Raw genomic sequence first — 14,205 nt, forward strand, 5'->3', positions numbered from 1 at the left:
GGCTTTTGCTCTTACATAGGCCTGAATGAAGGGCAGTGGTGAGCACAGGTGCAGCCTGTAGAACAGGTGTAGCGACTGCCACACCTTAGTTCACCCCTGTTACCCCCAGCTGTGTGAACACATATTCCAACACGTCTAGTTTAACACCATTGCTGGCATTGTTCAGTGTTTACACAGACTAGTCAGGTGGGTTTTTTTTCTAACAAGTGTTTTGCCCAGACCTGGTCAGAGCTGCTGAATACAGTGTTATAAAAACTGCAGCCTAAACTAGTACTTTTTGCTCTTGCAAGCTTCAGTGAAGGTACAAAGTAGTTGGACCAGTGGCCTGAAAATTGCCTAAGGTTTCCTCCTCATTCATATGGCCTCCCATTCTGTGCTGAAGGTGATGAGACACAATTCTGTTGATGCTGTTGTGCAGCACAGGGAAATAGAGATGGTAAAAACTAGGAAAGACCTCAACTGCAACCTCTGCAATGAAAACAAGCCCAACAGCAGTAAGCCTCGGTGGCTGAGTATTAAGATACCTGGGGAGGCCCAGCAGCAAGCTTTTCTCATTCCCCTCCTGTTCTGGGAAGGTGGTGTAGAAAACCAGTGATGGCTAATTTCAGGGAAAGGTGGGTGGTTCATGTCCCAGGCTCCTTTATCCCTAGGCTAGAATAAAAAAACAATAGCTATGACTTGGTTCCCACCCAGCTGTATGGTAGGAGGAGCAAGAAACTCAAAGGGCAAACACAGATTGAAGAGTGTGGTGCTGTAGGACATCTACTTCTTCTAGCTCATGCTGCTCTTTGCTGCTCCTAACATTATAACTGGTCACACTAAAGCAGTGATGCAGTATTTAGCTCCTATGTAGCATTTTTATGTGAAGCTCCTTACAAAAGTTTTTGTAGAAACCCTGTTTCAGCTTCGCTTTATATACATACCATATTTCCATTTGGAGAACGTTGCCTGTAAATTTTCATTTTTGAAGGGTTGGGGTTTTTTTTAAATTTTCACGGAGGAAAGTTAAATTTAATGAAAGCATGACTTCTGTAGTCTGAAACACAGGAGGGAATGGAGGCTGAGAACCATTAGCAGCAACCTTTTCTATAAGGGTTGCTTATTGCATACCGCATGGTTTTAAGATTCATAGATTGTAGAGTGGGAAGGGACCACAATGGATCATCGTGTCCGACCCCCTAGCAGGAAAGAGGACTGAGGTCAGATGACCCCAGCCAGGTGACTATCAACCCTCCTTTTGAAGACCTCCAAGTTAGGTGATAGTACCACCTCTCTTGGAAGCCCATTCCAGATTCTGGCCACCGTTACTGTAAAAAAATTTCTTCCTAATGTCTAACCTAAATCTACTCTCCACTAGTTTGTACCCATTATTCCTAGTTACTCCCTGGGGCGCTCTGGTAAATAGCGCTTCTCCAATTCCCTGTTGTCCTCCCTTGATAAACTTATAAGCAGCTACAAGGTCTCCCCTCAGCTGTCTCTTTTGAAGGCTGAAGAGATCCAGATCTCTCAACCTCCCCTCGTGGGGTCTTTCATGGAGGCCACTAATCATGTGAGTGGCCCCCCTCTGAACCCTCTCCAGATTCTCCATGTCTTTCTTAAAGTGCAGCGCCCAAAACTGGATGCAGTACTCCGACTGTGGCCTGATCAATGCTGCATAGAGGGGGAGCATCACCTCTCTTGATCTGCTGGTCATGCATCTGCTAGTACACGACAAGGTGCTTTGTTGATGGCCTCATTACACTGCCGGCCCATGTTCACCTTGGAGTGAACTATGACTCCAAGATCTCTCAGCCTCTGAGCTGCTGAGGAGGTCACCCCCCAACCTATAGGTGTGCTGGGGATTCCTCCTCCCTAGGTGGAGTACCTTACATTTATCTTTGAATTGCATCCTATTTTGTCCCGCCCATTGATCCAACCTGTCCAGATTGGCCTGTATCTGCTCCCTGCCCTGTGGTGTGTTTAACTTTGTCCCATAACTTGGTATCATTTGCAAACTTGGAGAGGGTGCTCTCCACACCCTCGTCCAAATCTCTGATGAAGATATTAAATAACAGTGGTCCAGGTGTTAGGTGCCTGTTAAACAGAATCTGTCCCTCTTCTGGTTTGTTTTTTTGTGTATGGTTTGTGTTTTGTTTGTTTTTTCTAGTGACAATGTCAGTAAATTATAATGATCAGACTCTAGAAGTGGACCCACAATTACCATCCAAGACCCTTAGCCTGCAAGTTTCCCTGCTTACAGATGTGCCCCTGAAATTCCTTGGGGTACATTTCTGCAAGCAGGGAACACATTGCTTATTGTCGTACAGGATCAACAGGTGGGACAACAGGCAATGCATCCTGGCACAGCTGATCTGCTTAATTTGTCAACATCTATTTATACCCTTAGATACTATGGTGTTGGAAGCAGTTCTGACTTCACACCAGTGTAGGGTTACCATATGTCTGGATTTTCCCGGACATGTCCTCTTCTTGGGTTCTCCAGTCTCTGTCCAGGTGTTTTTAAAAAAAATATAAACAAATGTCCAGGTTTTTGCTCTGCTCAGCATCAAAGCTTTTTCCTGGCACTTTCTGGCTTACCCTAGCAAGGAGCTGCTTGGGCCGGGGGGGGGGAGGGCAGTTGGAGGAAGGGGCACCACGTGTGTTTGTGCACATGCATGCATGTGGCTGGCATGCAGCCAAGCAGGATAATAGTAGAAGCCTTGGTAGCTGGATGCAGGTATGTCTATGGGGAGCAGGAGTTGGAGAGCCAGGGCTTGGGAACAGTCTGGGCGGCTGTGTGGGGCATGTGGCACTGTGTGTATGGGGGTGGGGAGAGGTATGGAGGGGATGGGTGTGGGGGGCAGGTGCCTACTGGCACTGGGGAAAGCTGCCTGGGTGCTGGGATCTGCAGTGGCTCAGGGTGGAGAGGTGTGTGCCCCTCCACCAGGGGAAGGAGAAGGGGGGGTGCCCTTTGGGGGCAGCAGGGAGTTGCATGGCCAGGCTGGCAGCACGGGGCCAGTGCCCTTGCTCACAGGGACAGAGTGACCGAGAGGCCCTACAGGGCTAGGGGGCAGCAGGGAGCTGCAGGTGAGAATTGAGGGGCACCAGCATGGCCCAGGGGGGTGGAGGACTGGAGTGAGGGGCAGCAGCAGGGCTGAGGGAACAGGGGGAGGCTGTGGCTTGGGAGTGAGGGGCAGCAGCATGGCCAGGGGCTGAGCCCCCCCCAGTCATATACTTCCCCACCCCAGGTGTTTTGTTTCTTTTAAAAACTAGAAATATGCTAGCCCCACACCAGTGTAAATCATTAGAAACTTATTTGAATTACATACTAATCACCTTACTGTAAACCTGGCATGATAGAGCCTGCTACTGCTCTTGTACCACTAGGTGCACTTAATTTTAACAATCAAATAACTCTGAATTGACGTGGAAATTGGGAACAGAGTCTTTCACTTGAAAGTCACTCAAGACACCAACGTATGGTGTTTCAAACCCACGGCCAGATGCTGATCTGTTACACCAGCATAACTTCACTGATGTTGATGTTGTGATTCTGGATGCACGTGAGTCTAACTTTCAATCAGAATCTTGTAACTATCAGAAAATATTGCAGTGATGCTGGGCTACAAACCTGGTTCCCATGTCAAAGGAACATGGTGGAGCCTGAGAGAGAGAGGAAGAAGTCAGATATCAAAACAAAAAACAAGAGGTTTTGAGGAGAGACCCATATCTGTGCTTCTGAACATCTAGAATTGTTGGCTCAGTTAAGGCACATCCAACTTTATTTTGCTACAGTGAAATGATGATAAGCAGGACCATACAAGAGAACAGTGATCATTTATTTGGATGGTTAATATTGTTAGCTTTCTTACACTAGTAACAATTAGCAAAATGTTCTTTTCACGATCTCTGCTTCTCTGTTTAACAGAAATCTGAAATGACTTCCATGTCGTTCTCTGGGTTAAATGATTTTTTTGTGGGGGAGTGAGGGGAACAGCGCATGCAAGCACGTGTGTGTGTGTTTAACCAAAGCTGGAATTCATAAGAAATGAGAAAGTTACCCTAGCTCATTATACACATGGTCTTGGGGTGTGCAGTTGTGCAGGGAGAAACAATGTCTTTGTAGAAGTGCAGTTGAAAACTAAACAGTTTCCTGAAAACTTCTTTGTTTTGGACCCAAACAAACAAAAAAAAAAATCAGTTGTACTGCTGCACACTAGACAGGCAGAATTAATGTGGTTGGCTTAAAGAGGTTGCATCCAAGATGCTGCTGATTGGCGCTGGCATGCACCTGACTTTCCCAGAGCTGCTGTTAAGACAATTTATCATTCAGACTCCTTACAACTGGAAAAAGGGCAGGGGGAGAAATGTGCAACAATAACAAATCATAACTATAGAGTAAGATATTTTCCAGCATCTGTGAAAGGATGTTAGCTTTAAAAACAGGAAGAGAGATGCTACTACTACAAATGCCTACAGCTTTTAGAAACCTTGCTAAGGAGTTTTGTTCTGCATTGTCTGAGGCAGTGGGGGAAAATGAGAAACTGCTTGGGGATGGAGGTTTTTCTTGTGTGTCAGAGAAAATGCCCTTGACATTTTTTCTTCTTGGGTTCTAGGGCTAGTTTGGCTTAGCACTGCATGTCAGCTCAGTAGCTTTTACTGTTCCTTATCTCTTAATCTTTTTCTCTGTCCATTTTGGAACGAAACAAGATGATGTCAGCTACTCACATCTCAGAGCAACTTCAGATCACTGACTCCACAGAAACAAGTGGCAGATGCCAAGGATCAATTGATGATAATTTATCCTCTCCCCAAAGGAGGCTCTTACTTGTGTTAACAGAAACATGAGAACCAAGAGAATGGTGGCTGGTAAATAGTTATGTCTCCCTGAGATTTTAGGAGTGCTATTTCAAAATATTGTAAAGATGGCTATTTAAGAGCATAGACCATCTACAGATCCTTCCTTAGCCTGATGAAGGGTGTTTGTGCCCAAAAGCTTGCTAAAGAATTTTCCCAACTATTTGAGTTGGTCTAATAAAAGATACCAGATTTACCCAAAGAACCTTGTCTACCTTAATCCTGTTTATGCAGCTGAGTTATTTAGGGATTTTTAAGTTTCCAATGGCCAGACAGCTAGCCTCTGGCAAATCTGAGAGCAGCACCCAGGCCCTTCTCTGTGAACACATCATACACCTAAATAAAAAAAATACAGCAAGAGGTCAGGCTGTTCCCAGCTGCACTAGTTTAAATTCAAAATAAGCTCTGTAAATTTAATGGAGTTACCTTGGATTTACATAGGGATACAGAAACCTCACAAGGGATGGTGTAAGCCATCCACTAAGCTTATTTACATGGGGAAGTCAGTGTACAGTAAGCTAGAGTGTATGAATGTACAGCAGGCTAGTGGTTCCAGATTAATTCTTTCAAAGTGAAATAGACTTCTTTGCACAAGGGCACTTTTAGATGCTCACTAACTTATGTGGAATGTTAGTGTACTATAGCTTGTCCTGGATGGGCAAAGTCTGAATGAAAATGGTCAGAAAATGAGTGTAAATGACTAAGTTGATGTACTTTATGCCACTCTATATTCTCCGTAAGTGTTCTACACTCTATTCAGTAGGCATTCAGTTCACCGTTGTAGAAGTCGCTCATTCCAAAATTTACACAAGAGCAGAATTAGGTCCCAGAAAAGCTGGGGTTGATATGTTCTCCTATGCCTACAGAAAGACTATTTTACTTTGTACTCCAGAAAGTCACTATTTTGTTGAATGTATACACACATTTCTGCTCTCTTGTTACATAACTTGCATTAGTCTGCACATTTTCCAACTCAAATTGTACTACACTGACACTTTCAGATTTGTAATTGATTAACATGGCCCAGAAAATTTCACTGCATATGGACTTGCTTTCTTTTGACTGCATTTGGTCCATGTTTTGGATAAATGGTGGTTGCAGTTTAAAAAGCATTTCTCCTATTGTTTGTCTATAGGGGTTAGTGCCTTAATTTTATTTGAAACTAAAGTTAAAGAATAACCTTTTCGTGTTAGAAATCCACAGCTCCTACACGAATTATTTTGCTGTGATATTTCAGTTATAAACTTGTAGTGTTCACCTTTGTGATGTAAACACCTCACAGTGGTCTCATCTGGGGAATTAAAATATCCAAAACTGACCAGAAGCTCTAGTTCCTCCATGTTTTGGATACCCCATTTGAAGCAACTTTACATGGTCTGAGTTCACAGGGAAAGCTGAACACCAGTCCTTTTTCTGAACATGAAAAGGAAGTGTTTCAGATACAGTATCCCAAAATCTCTTTTCATGTTTTGAAATATAGGCCATTATCCTTGTTTTTTAGCAGAGAGATAAAGCGGCAAAGAGAGCGAGTGATCTGTCAAAGGTCATACAGGAAGCCTGTGGCATACGTGGAAATAGGATATGAAACTTCCCTTTCCTTCATTTAAATGTCTAGGAGCTAGGAATTCTGAACACTTAGGCCCTGTAACATCTGAGACCCAACCAATATTTCAATCTCAGGAGCATCTTGCCTTGCTGGTGTTAAATGTTAAATTTCATCCCTTTGGATGGTATGGAAATGCTGATATCTTTTGTGTTGAATTTAACACACATTATTCCAGAACAATTACTTGAAATTGAATTTTGAAACTCTTCTCATGTGAATTCAGTCTCATGCTCTTTGCTATGCTGACCTCTAGAGAAACTATTTGGTAAAACAGTTTTCAGGAGCTGAATACAGAGAACTCATTTAGGTTAAAATTAGCAACTGTCCTTGCAACAATAGCTGGTGATGGCTCAGAGTTGAGCTTTCAAAGCAGTATTTCACAGAATATTAACTTGCTTGCTTTTTTCTTACTTGGCTCCAAGTGAGCTAAGGTGTTGGGTGAATCAAGGTCTTACAACAGCATGAGTTCAGCTGCCGTGGAAAATATGATTGTAGAGATGCTGTAGCCCATAGCATACTAATCTATGCCCAAAAGCTTGTCTAGCATTTAACTACATAGTTGGTCCTGTAAAAGATATCAGCAAAAAACTCTTTGCCTCAGAAAATATGCCCTTTCTTCAGAAACAATATCTTCATGTTGGTAGACAATAGATATTAAAGGACTTAAAATGGGATGTCTCTATACTGTAAAACCATGCAGAGAATCATGTATCCTCAAATACAGGCAGTCCTCAGACTTGCAACACAAGTCTTAAACCATGTCTTAAGTTGAAATGTTGTAACTTGGAGCCAATTTTCTCATAAGAAACAATGTTATAAATGGGGATTAGTTCCTGAACCAAGGCCTGATACCCTATTTTCACCAAAAACACCCCAGAATTTTATAGTCAATCAATTATAGATGAGTAATATAGCTACATTAATTTATATTGTAAATAGCAATCATACTGATTTGGAAGGACTTCTTTGAGGTGACTTTGCTGGACTTTTTGAAAGGCTCTTGGTTGAACTTTCTGAAGGGTTCTTGGCTGGAGTCTTTTTGGGACTCTTGGCTGCAGGTTTTTCTGAGTCTTGTGTGCTTTCTTAAAGAAAGTGTCCAATAAAGTTTGGACAGATGTTCTCCAGGGAGATGAGCAACACAGTGAACTTGTTCACTGGCATGGCATCGCATTGGATCAAGCGTTGTAAAGTCAAAACAGGGTGTCAATTTATAAATGTTATTAGTGCGAAACGTTGCAACTCAAAATGTAAGTCGAGGACTGCCTGTACCCATCTTGGATCACTTGAGAAACAAATGAATTAAGTGTTCATGGAAAGGTGCCAACCTGTTAGATGTGGGAGTATTACATCCTTCTTCTGGGGAACAGGTTTATCTTGAGCAGAAGCTGGGCAAGTTTTCCTCTACCAGTAGGCCAGAACTCTGTCCAGGAAGGAATCCTGGGTTGAAACAGTAAATGTCTCTACTCATGCAGTTCATTGCCTTTCTTCTGAAACTACCAAAATAGTACTGACTATGGAACTAGAGGTTTTTAATAGACAAATAAAGTCCCTCCCCCTGCCCTCCGCCCCATCTCCTTGGTTTCCATGCCCACCACCCCAAGATGGAACGGGGCTTGTATATGAAGAGAATTTTATTTTTTGAATGACTATTTAACCTAGAGAGGAGACTAAGTGATGTGATAGAAAAAAACACTTTATATCTCTTTGGGCCAAGTTAATGTCTTGGGGAGAAAGGCAGGAGCTCTTTTCCTTTTCTAGTATCAAGAAGAAACATTCATGGATGTTAGAAGGCAACAGTTATCCAATAAAGAGGATCTGTCTTTTAGATGCAATGTTTATACAGAGAACTTCCTGAAACACTAATATTAAAAATAAGACTAGTGGGAATCAAAAAGGGTTAGATACTAGTCAGAACCTTTATAACCATGACTGGAAGGGGGGACCCCCTTGCGTCAATCAGGCTAGGTTCTTGCTACTTCAGGCAACCACTTTTATATAATCCTTGTCAGAAAGCCATCAAGTTGCATCATAACACCAGATGCATTCTTGCCTCTGTTACTTCAGTAGGGAGGCTGTTCTAGAACCTCAGTTCTCTGGTGATTTTGTAACCTCTGGAGGTTACAAAAGCTGTGTTGTAACCTCCATCCTGGCACTGAAGGAATTGAACACTCATGAGCTGCCTTTTGGACAGCCCAGTTATAGATGAAGTCTCACGATTGCCATATTTGATCGTGCTAATTCTGCCTTATAGATACCAGAAACTCCTTGCTTATACATTCTAGGACTGCTTTTTGCCATTCTCACAGCTTCAGCATATTCACATAGGTGTCTTAGTCATCCTGTGCTCAAATAAAACACTCAGGTCTTTTTCATTTCCTGTGCTTTCAGGATTTATAGCCAAAAAAGTATTGGTCCTTAGGTGCATAACCTAGTAGTTTTTGGAGTATTCAGTTTTATGCCATTTCTATAATCTTCAGTTATCTAATTCTTCATATATGATTTTTTTTCTTCCTGTATGATTTTTTTCATCTTCTGTATTGATGGTGCCTCCCAACTTTTTATACCACCCGCTTTCTATACCACCATCATTGATCAAAATAGTAAATGAGAGGTCCCCAAACAACTCCATTAAAGAACTCTATTAGTAACCTTCCCTCCAGTCTAACAGTTTGTTCAACACGCATTGTTTCCTCTTTAGCTAGTTGATTCATGCTTCTGCTGCTGACTTAGTACAAATATTGTACAAAGTGCTATCTCCCACTGAGTTTCTTATGTGGCATCATATTTAATGCTTTACTGAGATCCAGATAGATTAGACCTAACACACTCCTGTTGTTCAGAAAAATAGTATTTTATCAAATCAAAACATCAGATTAATACGATGCGATGTAGAAGTTCATCTTTGGCCAGCCCACATTGCATTTTTATCTCATGTTTCCATTTGGCTTTGTATTTTTGATTACTCTGTTTTCAAGATTGGTTTTAAAGCCTTACATGCTACTAAGTTTAGATTAATGGGCTACCCAGATCACTCCTTCCCCTCTCCCCTACTTTTTAAATATCTAGTCTTATACTGTGCACCTGTAGCTCAGATTGTTCAGTTTTGTTGTCAAAGCTGCTTCTACTGGACACCACTCAAAAATTAGTGATGCTAACCATCTTTTCTTGATGAAAATCCCACATTTGAAAGAGACCTTCTGTATGCCAAGCTATTTGACAGTTGTTTGTTATGGGGTTTTCTATACCTTCCTATTTGACCAATTGTTTTGATCTTGTAAAATAATTCATATAAATTGGTATATTTGAAAACTGCAAAGAAACCAAGCAGTGAACAGATGCTAACAGTTTGCAATCACTCTACAGAACCAATTTCACTAATCGAGTACAAAAAAACCATTCCTGCCATCATAGAACAATACAATGAGAGAATGATGGCATGTGTAGTAATGCATGTCCTTTTCATACAAATTATGTAGCTTTTGAGCTCTAGGTGTTAGAGTAGTTTAGTACAATGACTACATCCAGGATTATCCTCATTATACCAAAAGTGTAATGCAGGTGGCTAAGTAAAATATCTTGTCTGAGGTCACATAGCTAAGTAGTTATTATCATAGACATGGAAACAATTCTCTTAATACCTAGGTCCAGTATTCAGTCCACTTGTTGCTTCTTGAAAGGGAAACACATACAGATGGCAGAAAAAACATCTGCTTAATAATATTCACTAGGTTGAATGATGGACCATATACAATTCTAAAGAAAAGCAGGAAACCAAAACATTAGTCCTCCTGACTTAATATGTCTTCAGGTGGCAAAGACACTAAGGCCAGGAAAAGACATTACACTTTTACTGATATAAATGATCAGAAACTGGTCTATATCCGTAACAGAAAAGAAGTTCAGCACATGGACAGATTTAAAAATGGTGGAACCTGGGCCGCATGTAGATGAAATGAGGGGCGTATGTGGATGACACTTTAAAGCAGGCTAAATGCTTTTGTACTTCTTTAATGGTGTTAGTTTTTGCACACCTTGGTGGTATATTGCGCATTAATTCCAGCCGCTGCTGGAAATTCAGTGGCATAATGTGCCTTAAATGATTTGGGGTGCAGAAAACTAAAACTCCTTTGAGGAGTTTTAGTTTGCTGCCCCTACAGCCGCAGAGTGAAGCACTGGGCTCTGTGCAGCTCAGGGTCTTTGCAGGAAGCCCTGTAGACAGCCTGGCAGGAGACTGGGAAAGCAGGCTCTAACCAAGAAAAGCAACAAGCCTGATCCTTTTTTTCTTTTTTTCTTTTCTTTTCTTTTCCCGCCTCCTGGAGCCTGTCTGAGCGGCACGGGGATCTGGTGCTTTCCTCCGTGGCTGTGGTGCCCCCCCATCCCCAGGACTGCCCAAACAGGATGCCTGCGGGCAGGTGCTGCCTGGGGGAGGGGGAGGGGACAGACCACCACTGCCACAGGGGAAAGCACCAGCCCCCTCTCCCCCACAGCTCAGGGACTGCTCTGCCCACTGGAGAGGCAGCTAAGTCAGCAGGATGTGTACATGACACAAGGGTTTAATCAGCCCTAAATTGAAGAGGTATTTTTTAAAACCTACTGCTTTAATGTGTAGGGCCTCCGTTTTGTCTACACACACCCCTGGTCTAACATTTGCCCCTGTCCCACCAAAGGGCGAGTGTGCGTTCTGTTTGCTACCAATCTAAACTATGTCACTTATAGAAAACGGTACAACTTGGATCAATGCCGCCTTGGGCTTTTTGAATGTCTGTGCCTAGCCTAAAGGGGAACCTAGCCAAACCATTCAGAACTTCCATGTGCAATTGAGACAGATTTCTGTATGTGAGTGCACAGAATGTGATACTTGATACAAATACAACAGCAAGAAACTCCACTCAGTAGCCTTAAAAAGCAAACTGTTTAAACATCCACGTTAATCAAGGATTATGACCAAGCTTGAGTCTACTCTCAGGTGTACAGTTTGGTGTGTGGTGCTATTCACTGTGTAGAGGTAGATAAAGCTCTTAAGCATTTTCAAACAAGGTTCTTTTGGTAAATCAGGTATCATTTATTAAACCAACTCAAGTAGTTTAAAAAAAACCCTTCTTTGCAAGTTTTCGGGTACAAATACCCTTCAGCTGGCATTGGTCTGTCCTCTTCCCGATTTACTGAAAAATCTCCCACTGGTGTTTAATTTTTGAAGTTTTATGGTGATGCAGAATCCCATGTGTAAGAAGGAAGCAGAATCAAATGCCTGAACCATCAAGTAATGCTTCTGAAGAGGATTTGAAAAACAAATTATGAAAATATGAAAGAAGCACTGGAGATGACTGCATTGTCCCAAATGCCTGAGGGTAATTCAACCTATTGTACTACCCTAACACTCTCTGGGAAAAATCTGAGGGTGCACCACAAATACAGCTGTGATCCAGAGGACACTGCACCTGGGCTGGATTAACAGAAGAGTCTGCAGGGCCCCGGCCTCAAAACAGTTTCATAGCTGGTAGGGTCGGAAGGGACCTGAGCAGATCATCAAGTCTGACACCCTGCCATGGGCAGGAAAGAATGCTGGGTCAAATGACCTCAGCTAGGTGATTATCTAGCCTTCTTTTGAAGAAAATGTGTTATTGTAAATTCTTTACAAGCACTCTGTATTTATTATACAGTTCTTCAGAGAATATAATGCCCCCTGTCCAACATCTAAAAAAAGGAGCAAGTTGAGACCTTGCAAAACAGGCTATTTGAATTCAGAGGAGGGCATAGAGTCTCCAAAGGACAAGAGACCACAGACTGTCTGGATTCAACTAATGCAGGACACCTGAAACCATACCAGGAAAGGGAGTGAGGTCACAGGCATGGTATTAGAAGCCTGAACATAGGGGCTGACAACAGAGCACAGAGATGAGACTTCTTTAACAGTCTGAAAGGCAGCAACAGACCTGCTAAATTTTAAACAAGTGCATAGAATTCCCTTGAGACTCCAAAGCTAAGTATGAACTTGAGTGCTACCTCTTAAAAGGGGTGTTTTCTTGAACAAGAATATCAGTGTATATAATTGTCATCAATTTGGGAATATAAAGACCTAGACACAAACTGGCAGAATATCTGTCTAGTTTTAGGCTTATTTTGTAAAATGGCTGTATCTTCCCACATCTACCCTGTTGTATAACACAAAGCAATGTTTCTATTATGTCCTTTCTACAACATGTGTCCAATTTTTCCAGGTAGCGATTTAATTTTAAACTAGGTCATGAGGTCATAAGATGAGCATAGTGAACTTGATTAAAAAAAAAAATAATAATTCTGTTTATGCGTGCAAAACTGTCTGATATGGTCCTTAGCATTATTAGTGTGCAGCTCATACTACATATATATGATTATAGGAAACTTGATGGGCCTGGATGAGTCTTTGGTGTCTTGTTACTATTTTCTGCCACCAGACTCACTCTACTCTAGGCAGGAGGTGACTGGAATGTTCTTACACCCCTGACCTTTTTGCCAGCGTCTCCAAGACCCGCAGGGACATAATGCCCAAGATGCTGGTTAAGGCTGCTCTCATTTGTGCTGGGGACTCCATAGCCCCGGACTACAGGAGATTCAAGCCATTTCTCACTAATCTTTGTGGTGGGCTCTGTGCTGGTAAAGGGTTGAATCAAGCCTGTTATTACGGAGAAGGAAGCCTGGTTTAATGCATTTGCTCGTGTATTTGGACTCCTTTTTGTTTGGTTACATGAATTAGGAAAATGTGCAAACAGGTGCTGCAATGAATATGTAGACTGAGCAATGGGAAAGAGCAAGAGATGTGCTGTATCATTAGAAAAGGGCAAAGGTGGGCTTAATGGACTGTGGCTCTCCAGAATGCTGCTTGGGAAGAGACAGTGGCAGATGAGAAAAAGTTGTGGAATGCAGTCCAGAGAAGAAAAATGTAGTAGTAGTTATAAACTACACATACCTATAGTGTCCTAACAACTTTTGAACAGGCAGATCTTTGGCAGTGCTATTAAACCAAAAACCTACATCTCCCTGGTAATTCCGATATGGTATGAGCTGAAACCTGTGAACTTTGTTAGCAGGGAGGTTCCCAAAGGCCTTAGTTGGGATCATATTAAACAGGTTGTTCTTTGATTTATCTGGTGCATTAGGAAAGCTGCTGCCTATGGGGCAAGGGATTTTTCACCTTTGTATACAACAGGAAGACAGCCATTTGCCCAGAGCTGGCCAAGGTCCTCGCTTATTTTTGAAAATGATGTTGTATGCATGATCATCAAGAATTCATAGGATTCACTTTAATGGATTCAGTTTTGTAAGGACTAGGAGCACCCGGTAGATTAAATAAACCAGGAAGGGCAGAGGGCATTCCCTTCCCCTCTAGCTGTATTATATGCAGGGCTGCTTGTCTTCATCTATTCCACAGATGAATATGCAGCCCTAAGAGACATAATACCCATGACCTCCGTAATGCAAAAATCCTTCCTTGAGTGTGGGTGGTAGAATGTTTGGATTAATTTGACACTGTGTTATGAAACCCTGACAAGAAGAAGGGAGTATCTGAGTTGAATTTTGGAACAAACAGCACTCTGGTTTAATAAGGATGGTAGTGGGTGAGAGAACGGAACTGCCTGTGTGATGTTCTCTGCAACACTGATTTTTACTTAGAAATGAGCAATACCAAGGTAGTGAGACACTATCATCTACTCCCCTGTTACCTATACAAAACTAAACTTGACCTTCACTGTTTTTAGTTGTTTGGGGGGGGGGGGGGGGGGAGA

The 14,205-nt window shown here is 42.2% G+C and overlaps 1 protein-coding gene across 1 annotated transcript in view; it reads left to right on the forward strand.

Annotated features, from left to right (window-relative positions):
• Positions 1–358: 358 nt before the first annotated feature.
• Positions 359–14,205, forward strand: part of CDK13 (cyclin dependent kinase 13) — a 105,863-nt gene continuing 92,016 nt past the window's right edge. The window contains exons 1-2 of the mRNA XM_019508721.1: positions 359–494; positions 2,147–2,262. Coding sequence (XP_019364266.1) covers positions 359–494; positions 2,147–2,262 — 252 coding nt within the window. The remainder of the gene's footprint in view (positions 495–2,146; positions 2,263–14,205) is intronic.

The sequence above is a fragment of the Gavialis gangeticus genome, unplaced genomic scaffold (assembly GCF_001723915.1).
Source record: "Gavialis gangeticus isolate Ggan-Ray unplaced genomic scaffold, GavGan_comp1, whole genome shotgun sequence".
NCBI classification, from domain to species: domain Eukaryota; kingdom Metazoa; phylum Chordata; order Crocodylia; family Gavialidae; genus Gavialis; species Gavialis gangeticus.